The following is a 25,596-nucleotide window of genomic DNA, read 5'->3' as shown; positions in this document are numbered from 1 at the left end:
GGTAGCTTATAAAATCAACCATGTTGCGGTATCGTGGACGTGAAATCCGATCAGCAGCGTCGAACGAAGAAGATGAAGCCGCAGCAACGCTTGAAAACTTTCGGATCGTGTGAAGTCAGCTCGTTCGGGAATTCCCGTGGAATTCAGTTTACGGTGATCGGCGTTCCTAGAGATCATTCGCAGAATCGAACGACTTCTATCGCAGCGGCTGAAACACTGGCTCACCACTGCGCAAGAGCACTCTGTGCGACACCGGTTCACTTCGATACCGCACACAAACACTTGCCGCCGCGACTTTCGAAAATTACAACAGCATGGACGAGAGGAAACGAAACGAAACGAAACGGCGACGCGCGTTTCCGTTCCAGAGAGAAACAGAGAAATAGAGAGAGAGAGAGAGGCACGGTCCCGAAATTCTTCACTTCTCGATCGTTTGGTTGATAATTGAGGCGGCCACGCGAGGAGAAACCGGCGCCGACGCCGATAACTTAGCGGATCTTTTAAAACGCGAACGGACGCTCAGGAATCACTCTTAATTTCCGGTGGCACGAGCATCGCGGGACCCGATACAGCGTCGCGAGCCGAGAGCGAAGGAAAGAGTGAGAACAAAGCAGAGAGCCGGCACGAAAGGCGCGTGTAACTGCGATTGGCTTATTTTCAGGAGCGTATCTCGGAAGTCGGCGCGGTAGGTCCACGCGGCACCCACGAGGGTAGAAATGGGCGGCTTTATGCGCAAACGGGAGATAAAAGAGGGACGAGGGGTAGACGGGGTGTGTATGTATATAGATACACATACATATGTATGTGTACGTGTGGATAGAAAGACGGAGAGGGAGGGAGGGAGGGAGAGGAAGAGAGAGAGGCGTATGTATATAGAGGGAAAACCAGGACTCGCAAGCCTGCGCTTGCGAACGAAAGCACAAGGGAGAGTAAGCTCGGTCACTGAGGCGTCGTCACTCGGCTTGCTTCCTCCGGAGTGACTCCCTCCTTTGCTTCCAGTCCCCTACCATTTTCATTCCATCCCTCCTTAGCCCGCTCCGGGCTTCTTTTTGTTCTTCCGCATTTTTCCGTCTTCGTGTCTTGTACTTCGCGACGCGTAACCGCGAGAAACTTTCTCCCCGGTAATTGTTTAACGGCCGTGATCCCGTCTCGCCTATAGCCAGTTCAAACAGTAATTATATCGCGCGACGAACGTCGCTCTCGTCGTTTCTTTTTCTCCTCCTCCCTCCCCCGCTCGTCCTCGTCCACCCCGCCCGTTTTAAACTCCGGTTCCCTTTCGATCGCGCTCCACTTTGTTAGTTCTCGAGAACCCTCGAGGAAAAACGGTGGCAGAGAAAATCAGCAGATAAGACGGGAATTAAAATAACGCCACGCTGTTCGGAGAGATGGAACGGTCGATGCAGATGATTCTCTCGCTCTCGCTCTCTCTCTCTCTCTCTCTCTCCCTTTCTTTCTCTCTCTCTCCCCGCCTCTGTTCTCCCGGCGGGAGAACCCCCTCTTTTGCGAGCAACCCGCCGAGGAATTACCGGCGAGAAGAAAACGGTCGAAGATAAATGTTATCGAAGTAAAGGGTACAATCAGGCCGGCAGCCAATGAAAGCCGACGGGTCCCCGTCCCACCGGCCAGGCGTGTTTAATGAATTACGAATAGCGAACGGTCAGGAACCGGAGAAATCGCGGAAATTTCATTGGACTCTGGAGGGTGGCACAGGTGCACGCAGAAGTTGCAAAAACTTCGTTAGGGAAGAATGCAAACAATGCCCGTCGAGCTGCCGAGCTGCTCAGCTCTCTCCTTCGCGAGCGTATTCCAGAGCCGGAGAGAGCTTTTTACGGTTTTTCGTACCGAGAGCGTCGGGGCCGGGCTTTACGCGCGCGAGTATCGCCTCCCTTATGCAAATCTCGCGCGAACTCGAAACGCATAGTCGCACGGTCGCATAGTCGCATAGTCGCATAGTCGTTCGACGGTGAACGGCCGACGGAGTTCAGCCCCCGTTTTCTTTGCCGTGCCGCTCCAACGCCAATTACACCCTCATAAATCGGCTCGCCAATTTGTCAGTCGCGCGCGATCCGTCCTTCTGAATTTCACCGTGCTTTATCGTGTCGTCCGAGCCTTCACCCTACTCAAACTCGCTCCTAATTTCAACACGGAAGCGCACGAAGCTGCTCGAATACGCCGCGAATCGGATTAATTGATTTTTTCCCCGTTGCCAAAACTTTGCGATCGCCGGGCTTCGGACGAGCCACGATCACTCACCGGAACGTATTCCGCTCCTTTTTATTTCGTCTATTAATTATTTCGTCTATTATTTCGTCTATTATTTCGTCTAGTCGACGATTCATTTTATTTTATTCTTAGGTAGCGTATATAATGATCCAAATCTAAAAAAGTAAAGTTTTACAATAATATGAGATAGAAATACAATATTGAGGTAAAAATGCAATATTATATACGCTCGTGACAATATTTGACTTAAAACAGTCAACAGATTCAAACAAGCCAAGTATTTTCAATGTACTGAAATTATTAAAGAAAGAAATGAAATAATATTTGGCTCCTCCATGCAGGCTAATTATGGATTTATAAATTTTATACGAAGAACGAAATTATTTTCCAAGCATCCCGATAAAAGTAGCTGTTTTGGTCTAATTGATTTATTCCATGCATCGTTAGTAGCAACGACTGTATGCAATTCATCAGAGGTTTTGTTCTTTGGAACACGTGGTTGGATGAACTAGTTTTCGTTTAATTGCAGTTGCAGTACATTCAACCACACAGACTCATGCTAGCATGAATAACTGCAATCTATAGTAAATATTTAATCAGAGTTCACAAATTGAAACTATGCAATCCGCAGTTTGTAGCGAAGATTTAATCGGATTCCAAAAATTGGAATCTTGAAATCAAATCGAATATCGCACGCAATGTGTTACACACATTATTCATAGTCCGGTATATCAAATTTTTCTCCCTTTTTACCATAGGAATCTTCTACGGATCATTAAATGATTGCATATTGTTACACCATCTTCAGCTTGTCAAAATGATTAAAAGTAACAAATTAGCTTTGCAAGAAGCATCAATATCTTGTTGCAAGATTTTCATTTCGCAGAAACGAAATAACGATCTTTCGAATCGAGTTTTACGTAAGAATTTTCTTGTCGCTAGGCAAACGCCAATGAACAGCAATAACATCTGGCGATCTGTTAATGGTGGGGTCGGCTAGACCAACACTGCAGCGATGGCGGAGGTTCAGCTTACGAGTAAAGCAAATAAACAGGAATTAAATCTGGAAGGCTTTATCGTGGGGAGACGTTTCGAGATTTCTGCGCGGAAAAAAGGAGACGGGAATATATATATATATATATATAAGTAGAGGAACAAATAACTGGAGGCTGTCGTTGAATAAGGGAAGGGAGATAAGCGTAATGCTTTCAATTTCGATAAAGTGTGCCCTTGCGCTAAGCCGCCTATCTTTCCCTGAGAAAAGAAAGATTCTTGTCTGTCTGCCTGTCTCGATCTTTAGTTTCACCTAAGTACGTAGAGATTTATCGTGCCGCTAGGCGACGCACGCGAATTCCCATTTACTCGAACATAATTTATGCAAAGTTGCAATCCAACCGGAATTTTCTTACGTCTCGTCATGAAACAAGAGACGATATTAACACATATTCGTCCTCACGATTAAAATATAATACAAAGATAAAGAACAAAAGTGTAGCCCAGACGGCTGAGGCACCTCCTACTGCAACAGAAAGTCGCAACAATGCTTAACATTACACGCAAAAATTATCCCATTTGCATCAGGAGCGGACGCGTATCTGTTCATTTCGCCCCGCCATTACCACGGAAGCGATTATATCCGCTTGCTGCATAATCTTTTAATAGATTTTATCTTTTAATATGTACCTGCACAATTTAAACTAATTAACGTTACATATATCGATAATATAATAAAAAAAAGTCCGTTTCTGAAATTTTATCGAATTTTCCGAATAATAATTGCCGAACCCTGCCTAAAATATGTTTCTGCAGCCTCGGTTCTCATTTCTGGCAGAACCTAATCTCGTTGACACGGCACAGGAGGAGAAAGAACTTCCAGGACAACGGTAAAAAATTATAAGTCGCAGAAGTCACAGAAGTCCGTGGCGAGACGAACGCCGGCGCGCGCGCGCGCGCGGCGGGAGGAGGGAGGAGGGAGGAGGGAAGAGGGAGGAGGGGGCCGCGTTTCAGATTAAGTTTCCCCGAGAAAAATGGTATTCGACGTAATCAAATAGCTTCTCCAATTCGTCAAAGGAGTCTGCTGCCATAAATTCCGCATGCCAGCGGGGCCCGCGGGAAGCATCGCGATAAAGGCCGGAAGCGGGATACCCAATACTTTCTTTCGGAGTTTCGCGTGAGCGTGAACAAGCGCGTGCGCACGTGCAGCGCTCGCTTCCGCAGTAAGCACAGGCTAAGTATAGCCGGTTAGCCACAGGCATTGTTATTGCTTGCACAGCGGGAGCGTTCGGCTTACGATCCCTGTTTATGAAGGGTCCGCTGCTTGCACAAGTTATGGTCTCAGGTGCATTCGGATATTACAACTCGCCACGGTCAATCAGCGAATGATCAACATCCTAATGGTGAATCGGGCACACACGTGTCATTTACTGCGCTTTTCGTGATTTCTGGCCTGCTTTTTGCCAATTCGTGCGACCTACGTGCCTACCTTTTTTTTCGTCGGTATACGGCCACGTGAACGCGTGACCCTAAAAGATTAGACCTAATCATTTGCATACAGAAATTGCTTATTTACGTCTGCTCCGGGAAATCTTTAGTTGGAACTAAACACGATTTTTCAATGGCCGGCTTGGATACGTCAGCGATAATTAGACCGGTTTAAAAGTTTCTGGCAAAAACGAGTAGCTGCGATTTCAAGCCGTAAGTGACCTATTAAAATTCTAGAAAGAAAGGAGCTGCTTTTTCGCAACAGATCGAGAACGTTGCTAATTCCGGATAAGGCTGAATTGTTTGCATTAATTGCAAGATATGAAACCTGAAGAGAACGTTATTTCTTTCTTTAATGGTTCTAATAGTTTAACAATGATTCATTAACATTTCAAAATTCTTTTATCATTTCCGATATTATTGTCGATTGCATCATTCGCGTCATGAAATTGCAACAGTTGGCTCGATTCAAGAATTACAGATTCGAAAATTCATCTAGAACATGTGTTCCGAATACAGCATCGATACAGCTGTACTTGACTGGCGCGTCTGTCCATTATTAGCCGTTTCTACTTGCTGCAAATGCAGTCGACAGTGCTACATTATGCGAGGCATTTTCGAACTTGCGAAATAGAATTACTTCACTCGAGCTGAAATTAATTGAATTTAATTTACGCGAAGCAGCGTTTTCGAGAAAATCGATGTGAAATTTTGATTCACAGTATTGCATAATTCGATGAAACCAAATCATACCAAACTGAAATTTATCTTACAAATTCTAGCCTTTAGACTAGACACGGAATTCTCAATATTCGATTATTTTGTATTCACTTATAAACGTAAAGATAATAATGCTCGCTACGATGTGAAAACGAGTAAATTGAACGTCATCGATTAGAAACGTCGACAGAGGCGTAGTTGGAGGAAAAAACAAGCAATACCGCGGATCGTTTCTCTCCGCATCGGTTAAATTAATTTTTGTTCGAATCGCTGGGCGAGTTCCGTGCGCTGCTCGAATTCTGTAAAATCAACTGGAACGAAATATTTTCTCTCGGCAGGACAGCATGGAAACGTCGAATATCTCGGGGCACGGAGCTCGTGAACGGTAAGCCACGCAGGGCTGCGCTTTCAAGCAATTGAAGCGATTTTTCGTATTTGGCTGGGCCCGGCGGCCCAGCGTGCGCTCGAACTTCGGACGCACGCACGCACGCGAAAAGTGCGTCTATATCCGCGTGTACGCGGCTACCTCTTCATAAAGTCATAACTCAGCCAAGCCTCCGGCACATCTCTCGGCATAACATTTAAAACGATTTCCGCTGGCAGCAGTGCCAAGACCGTAGCTGCGTTGTTTCGGGGATAGATTAACGAAACATAACGCCAGTACTCGCTACGGACTTCCAAGGGGCAGCTCGGATAATAGGAAGGGGCGTGTTGGCACTGCTCTGGCAGTTAAGCAGCGTTCAGTGCCGGCGCTTGTACTCTTCAGCCCCTACGGCTACGATCGATGGAAAATTTTCGGAGAACTATGGTCCATTTGGTTTGAAAACATTCGACGAAGTCGACGATTTATTTCGGAAACACCTGGTCCCGGCCGGGCTCGCCAGAAACAGTTGGAATTACCGTCTCGGCCGAAATTCTCTGATTAATTCATGTCTCTGTAATAGAGAGCCTGCCAGCATCTCGGGAAGGGGATACCGTTCGATAAACGGGACAAAGAAATATCGGCTGGCTACGCGGTAGCATTATAACTTTCTAATGCCCTAATGAATTATCAAACCATAAGCTTGGCCTATTTTTTATATAGAGATAGAGTCGTTCCAAGCGTTGGATACCGTCGCCATTTGTTCTCGACGTCGTTGCAAATTAATATCGGGCTGTCCCGCGAAAAGTTCGTTCGTAAGCGTTTTAGAAGCATTTACGAAGACCGTGGGATCGTCGTTTTGTTAATGTTGCAACCTTTCAGCTCTCGTTCCTTCAACCGTGCCGTTCGGTTGCCGAAAAACTTATTTCGAGTTTGCGTTGCGTAACTACTCCAGTTCCAATCGCCGTGATGAAAATTAGACGGGGCGCGGGGTTAATTTCGAGTAGGTTTAATTCGTCGGAAGGGGTTAATCACGAGCGTGTAGCCTAGATCGCAATTTTCGTCGTTTCCACGGTATCATCGCAGGCAGGAAGTCGATTCGTATATGTTACGAGATGGTTTCTCTCTGGCCCCTTTTGTGAAAAAGAAATGAGCACGAAATTCCAGCGTTACCGGAGAACAAGGGTGTGCACGCAGCTACCCCTGGCATTTGTAGAGGCAACGGAAAGTCTGATGATACATCGCGGATTCTGCTGGGTGCCCCCTCGGCTCCCCTCCCCCAACCCCACCCGTTCTTTCAACCCTTACACCATCGACCCTCTATTCCCTTCCTAACTACCCTTTCGGCGTTAAGAGATTAACTTGTCACGCCGGGCCATTTTAATATTCCGGATCGCGAGGTAAGTCACCAGAATTAGCCGGGAAAAGCGCCATACGGCTCCGGCGGCGATAATTATCTCTTAACGTTGCACACTGCTTCGCCGCTTTTTACGCAGGACTGCAGCGCGGATGAATTATCACGGGGAAGTTTTACGAACGTTCGATGGCAATTCGATGAACTGCCGCGCAAAATCGAACCGGACAAATCACCATTTTACAAGTCCCTCCTCCCGGCCCTTCTTCACCGCCCTCACTCAACTTGGAGCGTTTCCAATAGTTTTCGGTTAAATGATATTTCCCGAATTTTGCAGGTAATTTTTGCAGAATTATGCGCGCCACCCGGAGCGCTGTATCCGGGCTAATGGGAGCCGCCCTGGCGAACGAGACAGATAACTCTGTCGAGGTGACGTAACCGTCGTAAAATAAGTCGGGCTGCTCGAATACGTGTAAGAAGTCGAAAAGTAGGTAAACTGCGCGCGTTAAACGCGTAAACACTTACCCCTGGTAAAGTCCGCTTCTCATGCAGAGCGTTCTGGGCGCTGATTGCGCTGTCACGACTGTAGTAGGTGAGAAATGCACAGCCTGCAATCAAACGCAAAAACAGGAAAAATTATTGCGAGAGAAACGAGATTCCATTTGATAAATTGTTATCGCTGAACCGGAATTAAACGGAATCCTTCTTCCTCCGACAAATTTTATTTCTCGTCCGCGCGATATCAATCGTCGACGTTTACTCTTTCAAACGGTTAGGCGTGCTAGAATTAAGGTATGTAAATATTTTAAATACAATTCGTACGCAACAAGTCCTAGTATTCTCACAGATAATTTTGAATTTCCGATCAAGTCTTGTGGTAGGGTTATGGCAAATTTCACGCGGCAGACTCCCTTTCGGATCGATACAGGTGAAACGAAACTTGTACAGATTCATTCAAGAACAAACGTGGCGATGCAAGCCGATACTGTACGGATTATAGCACTCGCGTTCCCAAGTCGTATGCAAAACAAAGTATTTGTAGAAGTTTTATCGGAAACTTGATAAAGTACACCCGCGGCGTCGAGTGTCGCGCGTGTCCGCCATTTCGCAGCGTTTACGCGTGTCGAGTCAATGCGTCGAAGCGAGTAGATGTCATCGATTGAAACTTTTCCCTCTTGCATAATTACCAGCGGACGGGCATCGAGAGAACTTCTATAATTTCTTCGTTCTCTATTCTTTTTTTCCAGCTAGTTTTTTTAGCGTCGCGACACGAGCACCGCACGACAAGCAAGGGCGTCGACAAGATCGCTCGACGGAAATGTCCGTATCTCACGCAGCTACCGAGCACGAGCTGTCAACTGTGAATTCTTCGAACTTTCGGTTTCTCGTACGGAAATAAACGTGACGTTTCCATGGGAAAGAGAGCGCGCCGCTCTCAGAAAATCATTCCCCGGCCGCGCGTCGATAATTAAAGTTGGAATCGCTGGATTCAACGGGGACAATGGGAACGCGTGCTCCCAAGATTTATTGAAATTTAAAGTGCATCGTTAACCGCGCCGCTCGTTCGACGAACACATTCGCGCGAACCGTGAGCGTACACTTCACATCCCTTGCTGCTACACTGTCATCTTGTTCATATAATAATGTCGATGTAACGATAAAAACTGAGTACCCGAGCTGGCTGCTCACGCAAGCTTCGCACCGGTTCGAATCACGTTGTTACTTCGTAATTGAAAGGAATAACAGTGTATTAGTGCTTCATTGTTTTACGAGCACGATATCTACAAGCCGTACACCTGCGATATTACACTGATCTTGTAATGTGTCGCCGTTACGTCCTGTAACACCTTTCATCACGATTTACGAATAGGAATCATTCGCTGGGATCGAATGAAAATTTCTGCGGTGTTCTCTGAAGACGAAACACAGATTCGTAACTATTGACACATTGTTGACCGGCAATTTTACTTGAATTATTAAAGGGAGTATATCGATCGCAGAAGCAAAATCTGGAATTATAATTTTGAATTAATTCCAAATCGTCGCCGAGCTAATTTTAATAATTCCTGTAAATGTTGGAGCGTGTCAGTCATTTTCATCAACGTAATTCACTTCCGAGTCCTGTTCGTAATTCGAAACTCGTAAATGGAAATTCTGCATCGACTGGTTGGCAGATGTCGGTAAAATTCGCCGTCCGACAGAAGTTTTTATAGTTAGACAAAGTTCGAGAATTCCGGGACGAAGTTTGTAATAAAACGGTTTATCCATAGCTGTCTTCTTTATCGGGGAAAAACCGATGACGCGCGTCCCCGCATGCGACGTACCCCCTAAAAAGTACCCCCACGTGACGGAACCAGAAAAAGGTACCCGTGACAGAGCCTGTAAGACGAATCACCCCAGATTTCCGGGATCGACGACCCTTCAACTTTAAATTCTAATGGAGAAAACAAAATTTTGAATGTTCTTTCCGCAAAATTCGCCCATTTTTCGAATAAACTGTTTTTTCATCGACCCGCGAAGGCACTTGTGCTCTTAAGCAGTTACGCCGACTTTGTGGCCCAAGGATTCCGGCGAGCACGAGGCGGGTAATAATTCTCAGACATCGATATCGACGCAATGGGACCCGCGACATTCGGTGTGTTGAACTTCTCAATTATGGTAGGGGCGATGGAGAAGGAGTGGGGGGAGAGAGAGAGAGAGAGAGAGAGGGTTGACGCATCGATTAAACGTTAAAATTCTTCAGCGGACGTAACAAGTTAATCGAATCGTTTATTTGCGGCCCGCCTTGAAAACCGTTCCTGAGCAAAGGAAGTATCGACATCCCCATTGTCGTAAAATTAATTTTCCAAAACGACTCGGCATGGCGGGTTAAAACGATGGTAATTAACCCTAGAATTGGACGGTGCCTGAACCAGGCCATTATCGGCTATCGCACTGTCGAGCAAACCTCCTGGGACCGCCTTCCTATCGGTCTGAGGATTTATTCAAAGGGCCTCTTCGTCGTATCTGATCTTCATTTGACTATCTCAACACACCGAGATGGATGTAAGCAAGCACGCGCGCACTGCCAGACCCGTGGACAGAACTCGGTCTTAGATCACGCAGTATTTACGACCCGATACTATCGTCGACTGCCCGATCGGAACGATCTGTGTCTATAACCGTGGCTGCTGCGAATACTAAATCTATTAACGCGTGTTCGTCCGCCAATTTTTTCCACCACCATTCACAAAATGCCAGCATTTTTTTACACTATTTGTAGAAATCATACGACTGTTTGTATAAAAACAACGTACCTTGTTAAAAATCATATATTTTTCTATAGCAAAAATCTTAGTAAAAACTAAAGAATAAACCATTTTTCTGTCAGCAATAAAAACCTTTAACCGACGCGTTGTAGCGGGCATCTCGTAGTTAGCAGTGAATTGGTTAAGCAAGTACCAGTAACAATGGAAGAAAGTAGTAAAATGAATAGCAAATAACGATCTAGGTATCTACGTAATCTCGTACCAGCGTCAGCGTTTCTTTCAAGTAGAAAGAGTCAGCACTGAACGAGCACAAAGGTAGTCCTGTTCGGAACCACAAGTACTCCGTGAATTTTCTACCGTGATCTTTTTGAAGAAGCGCTTTGATTGCCGGCAATTACAATTTGCATATTTTATTTGTCCTTGACAAGATAGTGACTTCAATTTAAAATAGCGAGCATGCCCTCCTTTTCATCTTACAAGTAGCCTCTGGATGATGTAAAGCGTTTTATATTCTTGCTCGAAGCATTAAACTTGGTTCGAACTGGTAGATCGAAAATCTATCGAAGTCAGCAAACTATTTTCGACTTGTCTTTTAAACTTTGCCTTCGCTACAAAGTTGCGAAAATATTCGTTGAAAGTATAAAGTCTTTAGAAAATGCTACGCATTGACGCAGGCATCAAGGCGATCATCATACGTCCGGCATCAACCGAAGAGAAATTTCAGGAATTCCAAGACGAAACTCCAGACGTTTAATAAAAAAGACTGCCGTCGCGAAAAATAAACGGGGTCGCCGGTAAGTTGAGCGTGTCCACGTGCCGCGTCGCTCTGGCATACCAAATTCAAATACACGTCGTCGGCGCGGTTCTATTTGGATCACTTTGTAAAGCTCGAAATGCTTTAATCTCGCGAATTCGGGGACGCAATTTCCCCGGACGAGTATAGCAGGGCGAAGTCACGGCGCCAACAGTTTCTTAGCAAGGAATTACGCGCGAGAACGAGGGTAGAGCGGAGTCGGCACTGGACGTAGGTAACAGGAAACCGGAAACGCCGTCGAAGTAAGGAGGGCTGGAAGAAAGGGGTAGACAAAAATGCGTGCTCGGTGCGCTCTTGTAATTTTTCACGCCAGGCGTTGCACGCGTCCAGATCCCCATTGGTTATTCCGAGCGACCAGGCTCGCACGCAGACCGAGCTAAACCGGAAGCAACCGGCACAAAAGCCTTGCCAGAGGACAGAATGGATGAATTGTCGAGGTGAGCGGGTTCTCGATTTACTCGAGTACTCGAAATTCGAGTCGAGTAATCGTCGACCTTTCGAATCGAGTCCACGGATCGCCAAATGTTTCAAAAATTCCCTATCGCGCAGTTAAACGGTTTAACTCGACGAAATATCGTTAACAGTAACCCTGTCGAATACTAAAACTGAATTATATGGAATACTAGAAGGGATAAAGATGGATATTAATAGATTTGTGTTGCACAATTAGATGCGGGCACCTGCGCGTGCACGCACCCAAAAATAAATTCCATATTAGAAATAGAAAAATATCGTTTTCGCGAGGTTCGTGTCAGAAATCTTGTCGACGAAGATGCGACGTGTTTGGCTACCGAGGGGCGGGACAATGGGAAGGACAGGAACAAGAGAACGAAATTGACCGTGGCGCCGATGAATCCGAAAGTTTTTCGAGGTGTCAGCGCGCTCGCGGTTGGTCCGACGAAGAAATTTCGGACTGGGTTTCGTGAGATCGGTTCGCTGCCCTCCGGAACATGGGAACGAAACGAAATGTTTATAAACACCGGCGGCGCTTATCTTAATTGCATTGGGACGGGTTGCATGACACTCTTATTCTTCGTGGGTTGATACCCGCCGGGAATAGAAAATTTCGTGAATCGTACGACCTGCGGGCCATCAGGGCGAATTGCCTTCCGTGGCGTATCAAGAACAAGGTCGACCCCTTTCTTTTCCGTCGGCCCCCTGACGTTCCCCTCGGTATCTCCTAGTCGAATTAAATCTACAGATAACACCGGCGGCCATACACGAATTCCGCGACAGCCAGACAGAAGCTAAATCCACCGCTGCGAAACCTACTTTACGCTGACTTTTACCTCCCTCGTTAAGGATACCATTTTTCCCCGAGATTTAATTCGCCGTGACTCGTTTTAATCGCGATACTGCGCACGTATGCCTATTCATGACCTCATTTGAATTTGTCCCACCATGAACGCACGGGGGAAAAAATGGATCGCGCTCCGTTTTGGATGACACACTTTATACTCGCTTAATTTTCATATCGCCGCGTATTTGTCTATTTGGCACTACTTTTTTGGCTTCCTTCAAATACATTTGGACCAGGGAATCCCCGGGGGTATTACTGCCAACTTCCACCCTTGCCAGATTCTGAGAACGTTCTGAGGAATCAGGCTGAAGCGCAAACTGTATTAGAACATCGAACTGATATTAATCGTGCCTCCTCGCCTGCTGGCGCGGCGATCGTCACATTTCAAATAATTGAGCGAGACCTGAGGACTAACGACCGGATTTATCCCAACTACCGTTCTTCGCCCATTCTTTAATACTATTGGGTTGGCAATTAAGTGATTGAGGATTTTGTCGGTGGATGGTCTCGTTGTTTAAATTTCCACCTTTAATTTACTGAAAAAATTGTATCGATTAGTTATTTTGTTTAAAAATAAATTGGAAAAGTAAAATGACGATATCTGATTTGCAGCTTTGTGTCGCGAGTGCACCATCTTCGGTAGAATTATTTTAGCACGATCAAATTCGTTGTACAGCATTTCCAGTATTCTCAACGAACACTGTGATGCAATCCATCTGATATGCATTTCTCTCGTGTGTGCTCATACACGCCAATGGTAGAGATTACTCGCCTATATTCGGCACGCAATTATCTTCTAAACCTCTAGCTCTTTTAGAAAGGTTATCACTGACAGGGATCGTTTTATCTATCAATCATCATTCCCCTCAGCTGCTAGGGTTCGAATTTAGAACATTGGGTTAAATTGCAGGGGATGAACAACGAAACTCGTGAATAGGAAATGGGTACAATGTGAGCAAACGAATATCGCTGATTTTTTACCAATTCCTAATATACTACTCATAATAATCGCTTTAAAATAAAACATCAATTATTTCATATTTAAATAGATACGCGAATATTGCGGAGAATAAGATGCTTAATAAAAAAAATAGAGTTTTATAAACGGAAAAAAGATTATAATTTGACACGCTTTCGCGTTTCGGATTTTATAAAACTTTCCAAAACATGTCTATTTTACCGTCATGCAAACTTAATAACCTCGCACGTTGCATTATCGCTGCAAATTGTTGAGAAATTTGCGAAAACACTAAATGCGCCTTCCGAATACGACGGAACTGTTCCCGAACACATTGATCCGAGAGAAAAGGACATGCTCCCAGGGACTTGCAAATGCAGTAGAATATAATTAGTATAATACAACCCTAAATAGTAATGTTGTGTATCCAGCGTCTTCATTGCGACGTTAGTGTGCAAAATTGCTGTGTATCGGGTTACCGCGTCGCTAACAGGAATTCGTGATGTACGACTGCGATGAAACAATGCCGTACTACCCCATCTTCTTCTCACCCCAGAGAGAAACGTTCATGGATGTTGCTGTCGCATTTACAATTACGATAAGGTTTAAGATTAGCTTGACAGGGCGCGACGAGTGGCGCAGTCTCGTGCAAATTGCAGATCAAGCGGTTACACTTGCTGCTGGCAGCATGGAACAATTTATTAACTCGAGATAATGGGGCGTCTTGTCACCAAGATTATCTACAGTTAAATTTCGGTGGGACGTAGCCGTTTGTATGGTAAGATAATATCAGAATCGACGTTAACTTCCCCTGAACATGTACCGGGTGATCCAACTCGAGCAGGCGACGTTTAAAAAGGCTGTTTGTTCGTTAATTGCGTGAAAGAAAATTTGCTTTCTCTAATTTAGTAGCGCCATTGTATCCGCAATTCTATTACAACCATCTTACAATTAGAGGCAAAGACAACGTATTGCGAGCATATTGCAGCTCTAATTACCATACATGAATATCTCGTACATTTGCAGCTAAACGACACAATTAGGCGAGATATGTTTTCCAGGAACTAGCGAAAATTATTAGATATTGTGTTAAACGTTGGGAAAATCGCATTTTCATCGAGAAATCTTATTCCTTCCAGTCCAAGTATACTGTTAAAATAATTTAGAGTTAAGTTCAGTTATAATATCATTATAGCTGTCTTTTTAAAATGTTTGGCAAGTATAGATTACATTTTAAGACACAAGGCAACATTTTCGAAAATATAACACATCGCTACGATTGCTATCCACTCGTTTCTCTGCAAGAATTATAATGCGGTACGGAATTTAATTAAACAATTCCAGAATTCTAACTATAAGCGAATAGAAACTGTTCACCCGATTCAATCGTTCCTAACGTACCTGACCAATTTGTGGAACAACCGTCCTGAGGACCAGTTACACATCTCCCAACAGCAGTGATTTGCAATCGAGTGAGCCGATTAAAGCGACGCGAAACATGCCTGTGCAAACGAGTTATTGTTTGCAGCGGAGCAGAGGGAGCTCGGCTAACTATCGTATATTAACACACGTACACAGTGATTCGGTTGTCTAGGACAGCGATCCCATGGAAAAATAAAATCCTCAATATCGCTTGCGCTTGGAGATTCAACTCTGCCCTAGCACAATCTCGCTGAATCATTTTCTAGCTGAGTCATACACGAGTGCTATCCCCGTTTACGGTGGGGAACTGAATTAGTTGTAGTACCGAAGAATGTTTAATAGATTTTAAAAATCGTGTCGTAGCAATGTCTGACTCTGCTGGGTTACAGGCTGGGTTATAGTTGAAGTTCTCTACGGGAAAGTTCGCTATAGAGAAAGGTCATCAGAGGAGACTCCGTAGAGGGACAAGGCCCAAGGGGTTGCGTGTCTAGCAAACCCGTTAATTGCAGCGACGCGTCTTCGGGTTTATGATACGTCTATTGCTAATGAGCACCGAAAGCCAAGACGCTAGAACCAGTTGTGTTTACCAACAATACACGATGATAAATCGATATCTGTCGTCCTGGTTCAAGGTTGACAATTAAACTCGTAGCATGGAATACTATAATACTGGACATACTAGTGAATACTATAACAGCGGACACGACGGTGAATGTAATACTGATGACTATAAAACTAACTTAACAGTGGATAATATTGTAATGAATTTTTAATGATTTTCACCTTCGCAATTTACCCTTTAAAAATGTTAATTCTCAATTGGCATAAAAGAATAATTGAATATGTAGTCAATATTCGACAATTATCGTGTGTTAAAAGATAAATATTTACAATATACGCTGCAAAAATGAAAGAATCGTTAAACGGTGGATATGTCGCCCAATGGAGTCGTACTTGAACGAGTTCGAAGCTGACTACGTTCGAATGTTGGTCATCGTGCGGCGTAGATGAGCGAAACAATGCGAGCGATGCTCTAGCGAAGGTTCAACCACACTGCCGCAAACGGGAAACGCAACAGAGCGACCCGATAGCAGCGAAAGGGTTCAATAGACGGCGGAGACACCGGCGAGACAGAAAGCATCGCGCTGTCCAAGCCGATCCGTGCGCAACTGCATAATCAAACAATTGTTTTGCGTTAGTCGCCTATTTTTCGGACAGATAAAACGGCCGGAGAGGTACCATTCCATGAAGTTGATTGTCCCGGTTCGGTATTTTTGCCTATAAACTTGCCGACGTGTATTGAGGCAAAACAGGTATACGCGGGCGAATAGATAGACAAAAAGAGAAAGGATAGGAAGAGAGACGCGGGATACAGACGAAAGTTGATGGCGTCTGACGACCGTCCGACGTCGACGAGGGCGAGGCGAGGTGGTTAAAGGGGGTTCAAGAGTAGAAGAGCGTTTTATTTGCGAGGCAATGCGACGGCTAATACACCAGTCACTGGACAGCGTCCAAGTCATAAAATGGATTTTATGACGCCGATCGATACAACGAGATCTCTCTCTCCCTCTTTTTGACGTCGTTGTCCTACCTCCGTTCTCTCCCCCTCCCCCCTCCCCCCTCTCGGCAGGACCACCCACACCCAGCCCCCATTTCAATGGACAACCGCCGCCGACGCCTAAGTCTGCCTATACCCCTCGAGAGACCACTTCTAGAGTCCACTTCGTTCTGGCAAACTCGGGGCGAACCGAGGACGGAATATAATCCGTTTGTGTGTCCCATGTATTCATTAAGGAAAAAGTTCTGGATTCCTTCCTTGGCTTTCCTTCTGCTCCTTCATCCGTCTTCTACAAACCACTTATATTTCTGGCATTCTCGGACGTCTACGTTTCTCTGCATATAGATCGCAACAGCGGCGTCGCGAGCTACGCCGGTCGTGGACACCGAGCAACCCACGCCACGTACCACCGCAATAAAAGCAGCACCACCTCCGTCGAGGACTCGTTACTTCATTAATTAATCGTCGAGGTAGTTTGTTGAGATCGCCGGTTATACTTGATATACCTTGATCGTGACAATCGTTGAATTGCTTTTTCCAATTAACGTTGCTGCCCGATTAATTTCGGCCGCGAAGTTAATTTCGGTTAATCCAGGTTCGATTGGATTACTGGCCAACGCGAGCTGCGGAAAGGAGAGGAAGGAAAAGTTTCTGGGCCAACGACTCGAGGAAGGGTGGTTTCCGGCAACCGAAACGGTGTCGAGCGAGCGGTAGGCATGCCGGGAATTAGAATTTTACGGTCCCCCTAATGAATTGAAACGAAATGAGGCTGCGATAGACCTGTTCGCCGCGCCTACACATTAGCCCCTCCGGCGTCTTGACGCCGCGCGCCGCGCGCCTCGCCACCCCGACGGCTCGTCGTCGTCGTCGTTCCGCGGAATTCGCGCAGACAAGGAATTTGCATCTTGGCTGAAAATTGAAATGCTCCGGTACAATGGACAGACAGGAGTGTCCTGCGAAATGACTTTTATAATAGGACGCAGGTAATATAGCCAAGCCGGAACGAGAAACGTCCCCAAGCGATAGCGGCCCGACACGTACACGCTTATGCGCGAACACACCGATACACGCGGACCTCTCGCTCCTGGTATCCTCGGGAAGAACAGCGCGACCACCCCGAAAGAGAGGGGTTGGGCGATGAAACTATAGCCGCTCTTGCTTTTATTGTATTGATTTTCCAAGAGCCGGCAGAAATGAAACTTTCGGAAAGCAACGGGTTCGGTTTTCGTCGTGTTATACAGTAACGCGAGCCCGATCGTTCGTTGACCGAGAGAAAAGTTCCACCTTCTGTGGATGCTTCGGAACAACGGCTACCGGATAGTATTCGAACGCTGAATTACAGATTTTCGAAAAGTTGTCGATATTTAAACGGTTGTAACTTTGTAAGGGAGAGTCGTGTGCGTCGGGATACGTGAGCTACGTTGAACACGGCTGAAAGAACATTTCACAAAAGTATTATTGGCAGTAACGTCGATTCTCCCTATTTTTCTACCATTCTTTTGTTTTTAGTCTATCTTGATTCTCTCGTTGCGACAAAATTTTAATCCGCAACGACTCCTTGCAAGGACGTTAATATTCGTTCAATTATAGAAAAGTGAATTCGTTCGCTTCTAGAGTGTAGAATAAATTCATTCATTAAATGTATTTATATTCTATGATCAGATAGACTGACGTATATTAGGGCAGAATAGATTATCAATATTAAACCATGCTTCGGATATGCTCTACTTTAAGATCTTAAATAAATTTATTAACCGTGGTGCCAATAACCGCATATCCCGAAATTTACATCCAAAACTATATAAATTATTGCAGAACTATTTTGGATCTTCATTTATAAATTAATTAACATTCTTAAAGGAACGATATGTGACATTGTTATATTCTAAAGTTACTATTTCCAGCAATTTGTTGCTGCGAATTCATCGGAACGGCTAGTAAATTCACTAGTTTCAATTCCGAACAATCTCAAACTATCCCGAAGGAAAATAAAAATAGAATATTTACCCGACGTATTCAAATCGTTACCTAGTTACATAATTGTTGGTAATGAAATGAAATTAATTGCTGCTGCAGCGGGAATAACAGAAAGATTGAAAGATCTAAAAGAGATATTTTAGATAACATGTACCGATGAACTGCTGAATAGAACTGAAAATGATTCGAATAGAAAATGTTTGTTCGTCCGATAGTTAAAAGCCGCATGAATTTTCAACACAGAATACATTCACGCGAATATTAGAAATATCAGACAATGGAGGAGGAATGGTGGAACGTGTTGAGCGCAGGAGACTCTGCTCTCCGGTAAACAATAAGGAACATTCTGTTTTGCATAACAATTTCAAGATAATTACGAATCAGAGATGCACATAATATTTCTCCAGACAGTCTCGCCGGCACAACGAAGAAACGAGTCGGCCTGTATTCCGGTAATTACCATGCCACCCTGTATAGCCACATCGCAGCATCCAGCGAGCAATGTTTTGCCCCCGACATTGACATTTTCTCCGCGCAGACTTGCATGAACTTCGGCGCACACGGGCGCAACGGTGCACATTGACGAGAGCCCAGCGCCGGTATACTTACAAAACGTATAAACGAGAAACTATGCGTGTAAGCGTGAAACATCTCTGTGGTGGTTTGTTTCAGCCGCACGTCGACAACACCCTCGGTGTTGCGCAGAGGAAATTGAAATATGCAAATAACCGCAGCCCCGACGCCACCTATCTACCCGGGGCCTGGCAAAGGTTGATGTTTCATCCTCGGAGTATCGGCATTTATCGTCAATGTTGGATATCGCGCGCGCCTTGTATCGGAGAGATTCCCGTTTTTTGAATATCGATGCCTAGGAGCTATCCAGCGTACGTGTTCACTCGTGTACACGCTGATCTATGTATCGCGGCTAAATCGCCGTTTACGGGAACGCGATTTTCAAAAGCGGCCATTAAATCCGCGTGCCGAACCAACCAAATTTATCGAGCCGGCCGCAACAGATTTGCCAGAACACAAAATGTCCGACACCCGTCCAATCGTTTGTCTTGGCCAACGAAGAAATTCCAAAACTATTTCACCCCGAAAAACCAACCACCTCGTCCAACGTCGATAAATTCTGGACAAGGTCTTATCAACAGCTTTTATTTTCAAGAATTTTACGCGTTTCTCTGGCAATAGTTTTACTTTTCAACGCATTCGATTGACAAGAACGCATTCCCAAAAATGAATGTAGGCCAACCGTTTGTTTCTGTGCGCGCAGCGAAGAACGCGGCGACCTTGAACGTTCTCTTGAACGTTGCTTTGAGCAATGTTCACGAAAAAAGGGCGCTTGATTCGATCCTTCTTTTCGAGTAGCGGAGAAACGTACTGTTTCTGGGAACGGTGTCAGAGAGGATTAAGGTTCTCGCAGCGGAGAAGAAGGAGAAGAGAGTGGAAGCTTCGTCGTTTCCGCGATCATGAAATCCCGATCCATATGACTGTCGAGTGCGCATAAGCGAAGTGGTCGCATGGTACGGAACGATGAACACACTTCGTGGTATTCTGCTCCATTGACATTTGCGACCCGGCGAAACTCTCGAGAAGCTAGCAACAAAGCGTGCGGCAATAGCTGCGAGTTAGAAGACGACGAGTAATATAATATTGCATCAGGAAATTAACTGGAACATGTAAAGAGACTCGAAACTACTGTTGACGCTTTCCTCGTGGAACGAAAGTGTCTTTGACTATGGAAACGCGGAGAACGGTATCAAACTAGAGAGACAGACAAACGAAATTCTCTTCGAATAATGTTCTTGTACTTCGTTTCGCGTATCTGGATATTTTCATATTGAAATTGAATTGAATAAAAATTATCGTATTAAAAATTTTCGTAAAATTCGCTTCAGAGTTATTGGCTCTGTGTAGAAAAGTACAGAAATGAAACGGTGAGAAGAAAAGTGAAAATAAGGGTAGAGAAGAGCATTTGCGACTGCAATATAGAAGCACGTTTATTGTCCGTATTGTGCTCAACACAGGAATCAACATAAAGCCGCGTGATTCTTGACAACGTGTTGGAGTACGGCATTTCGGAGTAGGATTCCTATGGAAACCGAGGTCGATCAAAAATTGACAGCCTTTGAGAACCGTCTTCGACCGAAATACGCCGAGAATAGGCTTACCAGTTCATTCAATGAATAATCGAGTAGGTGTATCCTACCCTCGCGTGACAGTGGAAGAAGCGTTAGCAGTCCACCCTATTGAATGATAATTCTCTTGAATCGAACTCGTACGGTGACTCTACTCGATTGATTTCTATGATCACGAAATACGTACAGTGACTCCTGTTAATATTCGGACGTCTTTCAATACGTAACATCTTTTTTAGAGGTAGACTAAACGATTTAAATACTTTTCAAGTTAACACTTGAAAAATACGTTGGCACGTGAAAAGTATGAAACAGAAAGTGTCACGAGCTAAATTGCACAGAGGACCTCAGCATTGTAACAAGATACGGTGAACGCGGTAGAGTGAAGAAAAAGGTGGTGCTGGCAGGAAGTGCACGGTCCCTGAATTTTGCAACAGTGTTAATCACATCTCGGTGGCCGTAACGATATTAATACGGTACTATTCACGTAGCCCTATCTACTTTCGCTGGGCCGTTCCCCTCCGCTTTATTTCTGCGCAGTCTCCCTTCAGAGAGAGAAAGGGAGAGAGAGAGAGAGAGAGAGAGAGAGGGAGAGAGAGCCGGAGCACTAAAGAAAAATGCGCCATTGAGGGTGATTTTTATTCAAGAGACAGCGCTGAGTGTGCGACGTTAGGTCTACCGGGGCCGGGAGCTTTAACTTAAATGTATGTTAAAAGTTTAGTTGAGGATTTTTAATGTCACGGGAAGGAGAAATATAAAAATAGCTGAGCCACGAAGTTATTAAGATTCCCTAAGGTCCCAAGCCTGCCGAGGCCTTTTCGTCTCCGCGCGATGCACGCTCCTTTTTCTCTCCCTATTCTCTCCCCTATTCTCTCCGTCCCTCCGTCCCCCGTTCTCCATTCTCCCATCCTTTATTCCCTTTTCTCATGCAGATCTTCCTAACTTTTTCCGCCGCTCCCCTCTCACCCCTTTAGCGCCGTTCTTCACCGTCTCTCCTTACGTCGACCAAATTAAATACCGTTCTCGGGAAATCCTGAAGGAGCCTTCTCGGATATTCAGAGGCGTCCGGGATGCACTGTCGCGTTCAATTTCAACCGCTCTCATGCCGAGGCATATCTCGAAGACGGAACGAGAGCCACGATAAAGAGAGCGAGAGAGAAGGAGGAGGATTGGCCAGACCTAGGCAGCGTCAAGCGAGTAAGAACTTCGATTACACGCCGCGATCTCGAGCGTGGCTGGCGTCGCACTGTGCTACCAAATCCTGGAAACGCGGACAAAACGTAAAAACGACCAGGATTTAATTGGAATTTTACAGGTTGTCTACTGTGAAGCGGAAGGGTTTCAAAATTTCAGAACTCGTAGACGGCAGATCGCTACAGTTCATTATGTTACTAGTCGCATAAAAGTGGTAAATAAATGTGGCAAGTTCAAAGGCTAAAGAACAGTTCGATCGAATAGAGGCAAGTATATTTTTTCTGATCACGTCATTTTGGATTATGGAATACTGTGCGTCGCGTTGTCTCGTTTCAATGGCATAACATATCGTTCCCGCCCACTGCTAGAATCACACCGCCTTTCCACGACTCGAAAACTTTTCAATTAACCTCTCAAATTGCGTTTATTAATTTTAATGACACTGGCTGCTGCGACGCCGCGACCCGCTCGCAGAGCGATGCGCGAGCAGGCATGTATCTTTAAGCCGGATACCTAGGCTATGTACCTTCAGCCCTTGCCTACCTACGCGCTCAGTCTATGTGCAGACATAAATATGTACTTAGCTCGGATTAAATTATTTGGAGGAAGATGAAACGGGTCCGACCCGCATAGCTTCATTTCCCCAGACATCTTGGTTGCGCCTACCGCGTGTCGATGGAAATACGCCTTACAGGCACCCGTAACCCGTTCCCTCTTTCCACCGGCAGCGCGGAGATTGGCTGCCAAGTTACCACCCCCATGGGGTACCTACTTAATTTATCGAAATCGGCCAGGTGATATATTCGAAGCGGTTAACAAGCGAAAACCTGCCGCGAAGTATGCAACATCCGAGTAATTAAGATTAATGGCCGCGACTTCGATGAAATTCGAGCAGTTCGACCCATTTTCGCCCGACCAAGAGAGCCTGACGTGGCATCGATGGGAACGACAATGCTCGGCAGGTGTTGCGTCTCGCGTCTCGCGTCTCGCTGCATTTAAACAAGATTCGGGAGAGCTGTTATCGAACAGGAACCTTAATTCGCGGCACTGCTCTAAGTAATCACGTCTTTTTAAATTAAGTACATCGCTGTCCTAGATATATCGACATTTAGTTCGCTTATCAGAAAACTGTACTGCACTAAATGTTACACATCTATTTTATATGACCACCTAAAAATGATGTTACTTATGAACGTTCCTAATGAATCATGCATGTTATATCGTTATCGTTATACTTACTGTAACATCAAGAATATTTCATTTAGATCAACTTTATGTTCTTTTTATTCTTCATCTATATCCAACAATTATATCCAAACTGCAATCAACTTTGATTAAGGGAAGTAGGAAGGAAAAGCTTGCCAAAACTACAAAATCTGGAATAATGTAATTTAGTTTACAGAGAATAGCCCTAAACAATTATTTTCCAGTATTTCCGTAGAATTGGTGTTCGCAATAGACGCACCCTCGATAAAAGTACACAAATCATTAGTAACGATTGTTCAGCCGAGCGAGCACTTTGCAGACTGAATTTTTGAATAACGGATCGTCATGAATTACGAGGGCTGTAATAATGGTGAACGACGGAACGGACGGTCCGAAACGTAATAAGGTCCAGCTTCATTTATTCATTGTTATAATGAACCGGTTGATGACTTAATATTTCATCATGACACACTGTAGACCGAGCGTGAATTCTGCGGCAGCATTTAATTGTGACGTTTAATAATTCACGGCGGTCAGTAGCGGCGTGCACGGCCGTGTGTATCGTAACGCTCTTGTACGTTCGAAAACCCAAAGCTCCGCTTCCAAAGGGACTATTACAATGGTTCATAGTGCGGTGGCCATCCTTGTTTATTTTCGCCGTTTCGCCTCTTTCTCGCCGGCGCATGGTTACACGTCTTTCCCTCCGCGTTCCTATTTCTCCTCGTTTCACGCAACCGCCGCTCCTCCCCGCTCTGCTCTCTCTCTCTCTCTCTCTCTCTCTCTCTTTCTCGCTCTCTCTCTCTCCCTCTGCTCTTAGCTACACGGGGTCACATTAATTCATTCTCGGCGTTGTCCGCGCAGAGTACTGTGCAGGCTATCCTTTTTGGTTCACGAGGTATCTCGTTTCCAGAAGGATGCGTACGAATTTGGCATACGTTTCTCCGATTTGCATCTGTATGAATAGGCGCGGATTACGGGATTGGAATAAATTTGGCCGGCTAAGTGAGCCCTGCAATTTATACCGGTTCACGGACGACGACTACGTATGCATGTATATATGCTATCCTTACACATTGTTCTATTCGTGGCATCGATGCTTTATTTTTGATCAGCGATGTCGTTCACGAAAATTCGTAATTGTCCAACCTTGATAGTTGTTCGGAGAAATTCTTCTTGGACGTAATTTCAATATTACAAGCTATAGATTATAGCTTGCAATTAATGCTTATAGAAAAAGACATTAAAATGTTCTCCCCTAGCTGAAACACTATAATTACACGATGAACGAACGCGTAAAGATGTCGTAATTTAATCTCGTTCCACCAGGGCAGATTACGTAAATTCGCAACTCTATCGATCCGATGTTTTCATGCGAGATATATTCATACCCTTTATTCGGCATCAGCGTCTGAAATAAGAGGCGATCAAACCGTGTTTTACAGCTGACGTGAATTTTATTTATCAAGCAGTTCCTTGAACAATAGCGACAGAAAAATAAAAGAGCTGATCGCGACAGCCATGCATGGCCGACCTATGGCGGCGCGGCGCCTCATTTCGGCGTGCGGTTATATGTCAATTGTTTACGATGGGTCATAGTCTGGCCCGTTGGCCATACCGTTGGCCTACAATTCGCCGCGCCGCGTCGCGCCGCGGCGGCTGAACGAAAACTTATTACGATCCGTCGTTTTATCCGTTCGTTGCTCATAACAAGCATCTTTTACGACACCGCATAGGGGGGTTGGAGGAAGAACCATGGCGCGGACGCCATAGACGTTGATTGCCGAGGGGTTGGAGGGTGGTTGACAGTCTCTCCACTTTCTCCCCTTGCTCCCGATGCCTTCCAACCTGCCCGGTCACATTTTCATCCTTTCTACGTCATTTCTTCCGCCGGCTCTCTCGCGGTCTCACTTTCCACACGGACCTCGTATCCGAGGGTAAGAACGACGGTGTACTCCCAAGGGCGAGGGAAAACTGGCGTCCTCGAAAGGCCTTGGGCAACGCTACACCGGCAGGAAGACGTTGTTAGGGCTATTGCTCTCTGTCCGAATGAAGGATCGGTCATATTTACAAGCGACGCCGGCAAATGGCTGGTGAGAAGGCGAACAAGGAAAAAAAGGGGAAGAACAAACCTGTCAAATCGGCCCAGGGGACGCGGCAACGATTCGCCCCCGACCTTCTTCTTCTTCTTCTTCTACTACTACTACTACTACTATTACCACCACTGCTACTACACTACTACTACTTCTTCTTCTTCTTCTTCTTCTTCCTTCCTTCTCTTCTCTCTAACCGTGCCTCGATTCGAGCCATTTTTATTCTCACACCACCGAGCCCCGAGACTGTGTCCTTTCCTTGCAATTCACTCGCGTCTTCCTGTCGATCGTTTCTCGTTCGTCATACTATTTGCAGCTACGGAGAAAACATTCGACGAAATGGGGACACAAGTCCCACTACAACCGCGTGTATGCAGAGACGAGGTTAGCGCGCTCCTTGTGTTTCGTGGTTTCCTCGGCGATTGATATTTTATTTAGATTCTACCCGGTGGTTTTCGGTTTCGTCGATGATTTTGTAAGACCGATTAGGTGTAGTAGATGTTAGGTAGATGTGTTATATACGTCGAATATTTATTCGAATAATGTCCA

At 45.2% G+C, this 25,596-nt stretch overlaps 1 protein-coding gene across 1 annotated transcript in view; it reads right to left on the bottom strand.

The window, feature by feature from the left end:
• The window catches only part of LOC144470895 (CUGBP Elav-like family member 3), a 234,202-nt gene that overhangs the window by 144,654 nt on the left and 63,952 nt on the right, over positions 1 to 25,596 (bottom strand). Inside the window, exon 2 of the mRNA XM_078182485.1 lies at positions 7,665 to 7,747. Coding sequence (XP_078038611.1) covers positions 7,665 to 7,747 — 83 coding nt within the window. The remainder of the gene's footprint in view (positions 1 to 7,664; positions 7,748 to 25,596) is intronic.

The sequence above is a fragment of the Augochlora pura genome, chromosome 6 (genome assembly GCF_028453695.1).
Source record: "Augochlora pura isolate Apur16 chromosome 6, APUR_v2.2.1, whole genome shotgun sequence".
Classification (NCBI taxonomy): Eukaryota; Metazoa; Arthropoda; class Insecta; order Hymenoptera; family Halictidae; genus Augochlora; species Augochlora pura.
The sequence above is the reverse complement of the archived record's forward strand: the minus strand, read 5'-3'. Positions and strand labels throughout refer to the sequence as shown.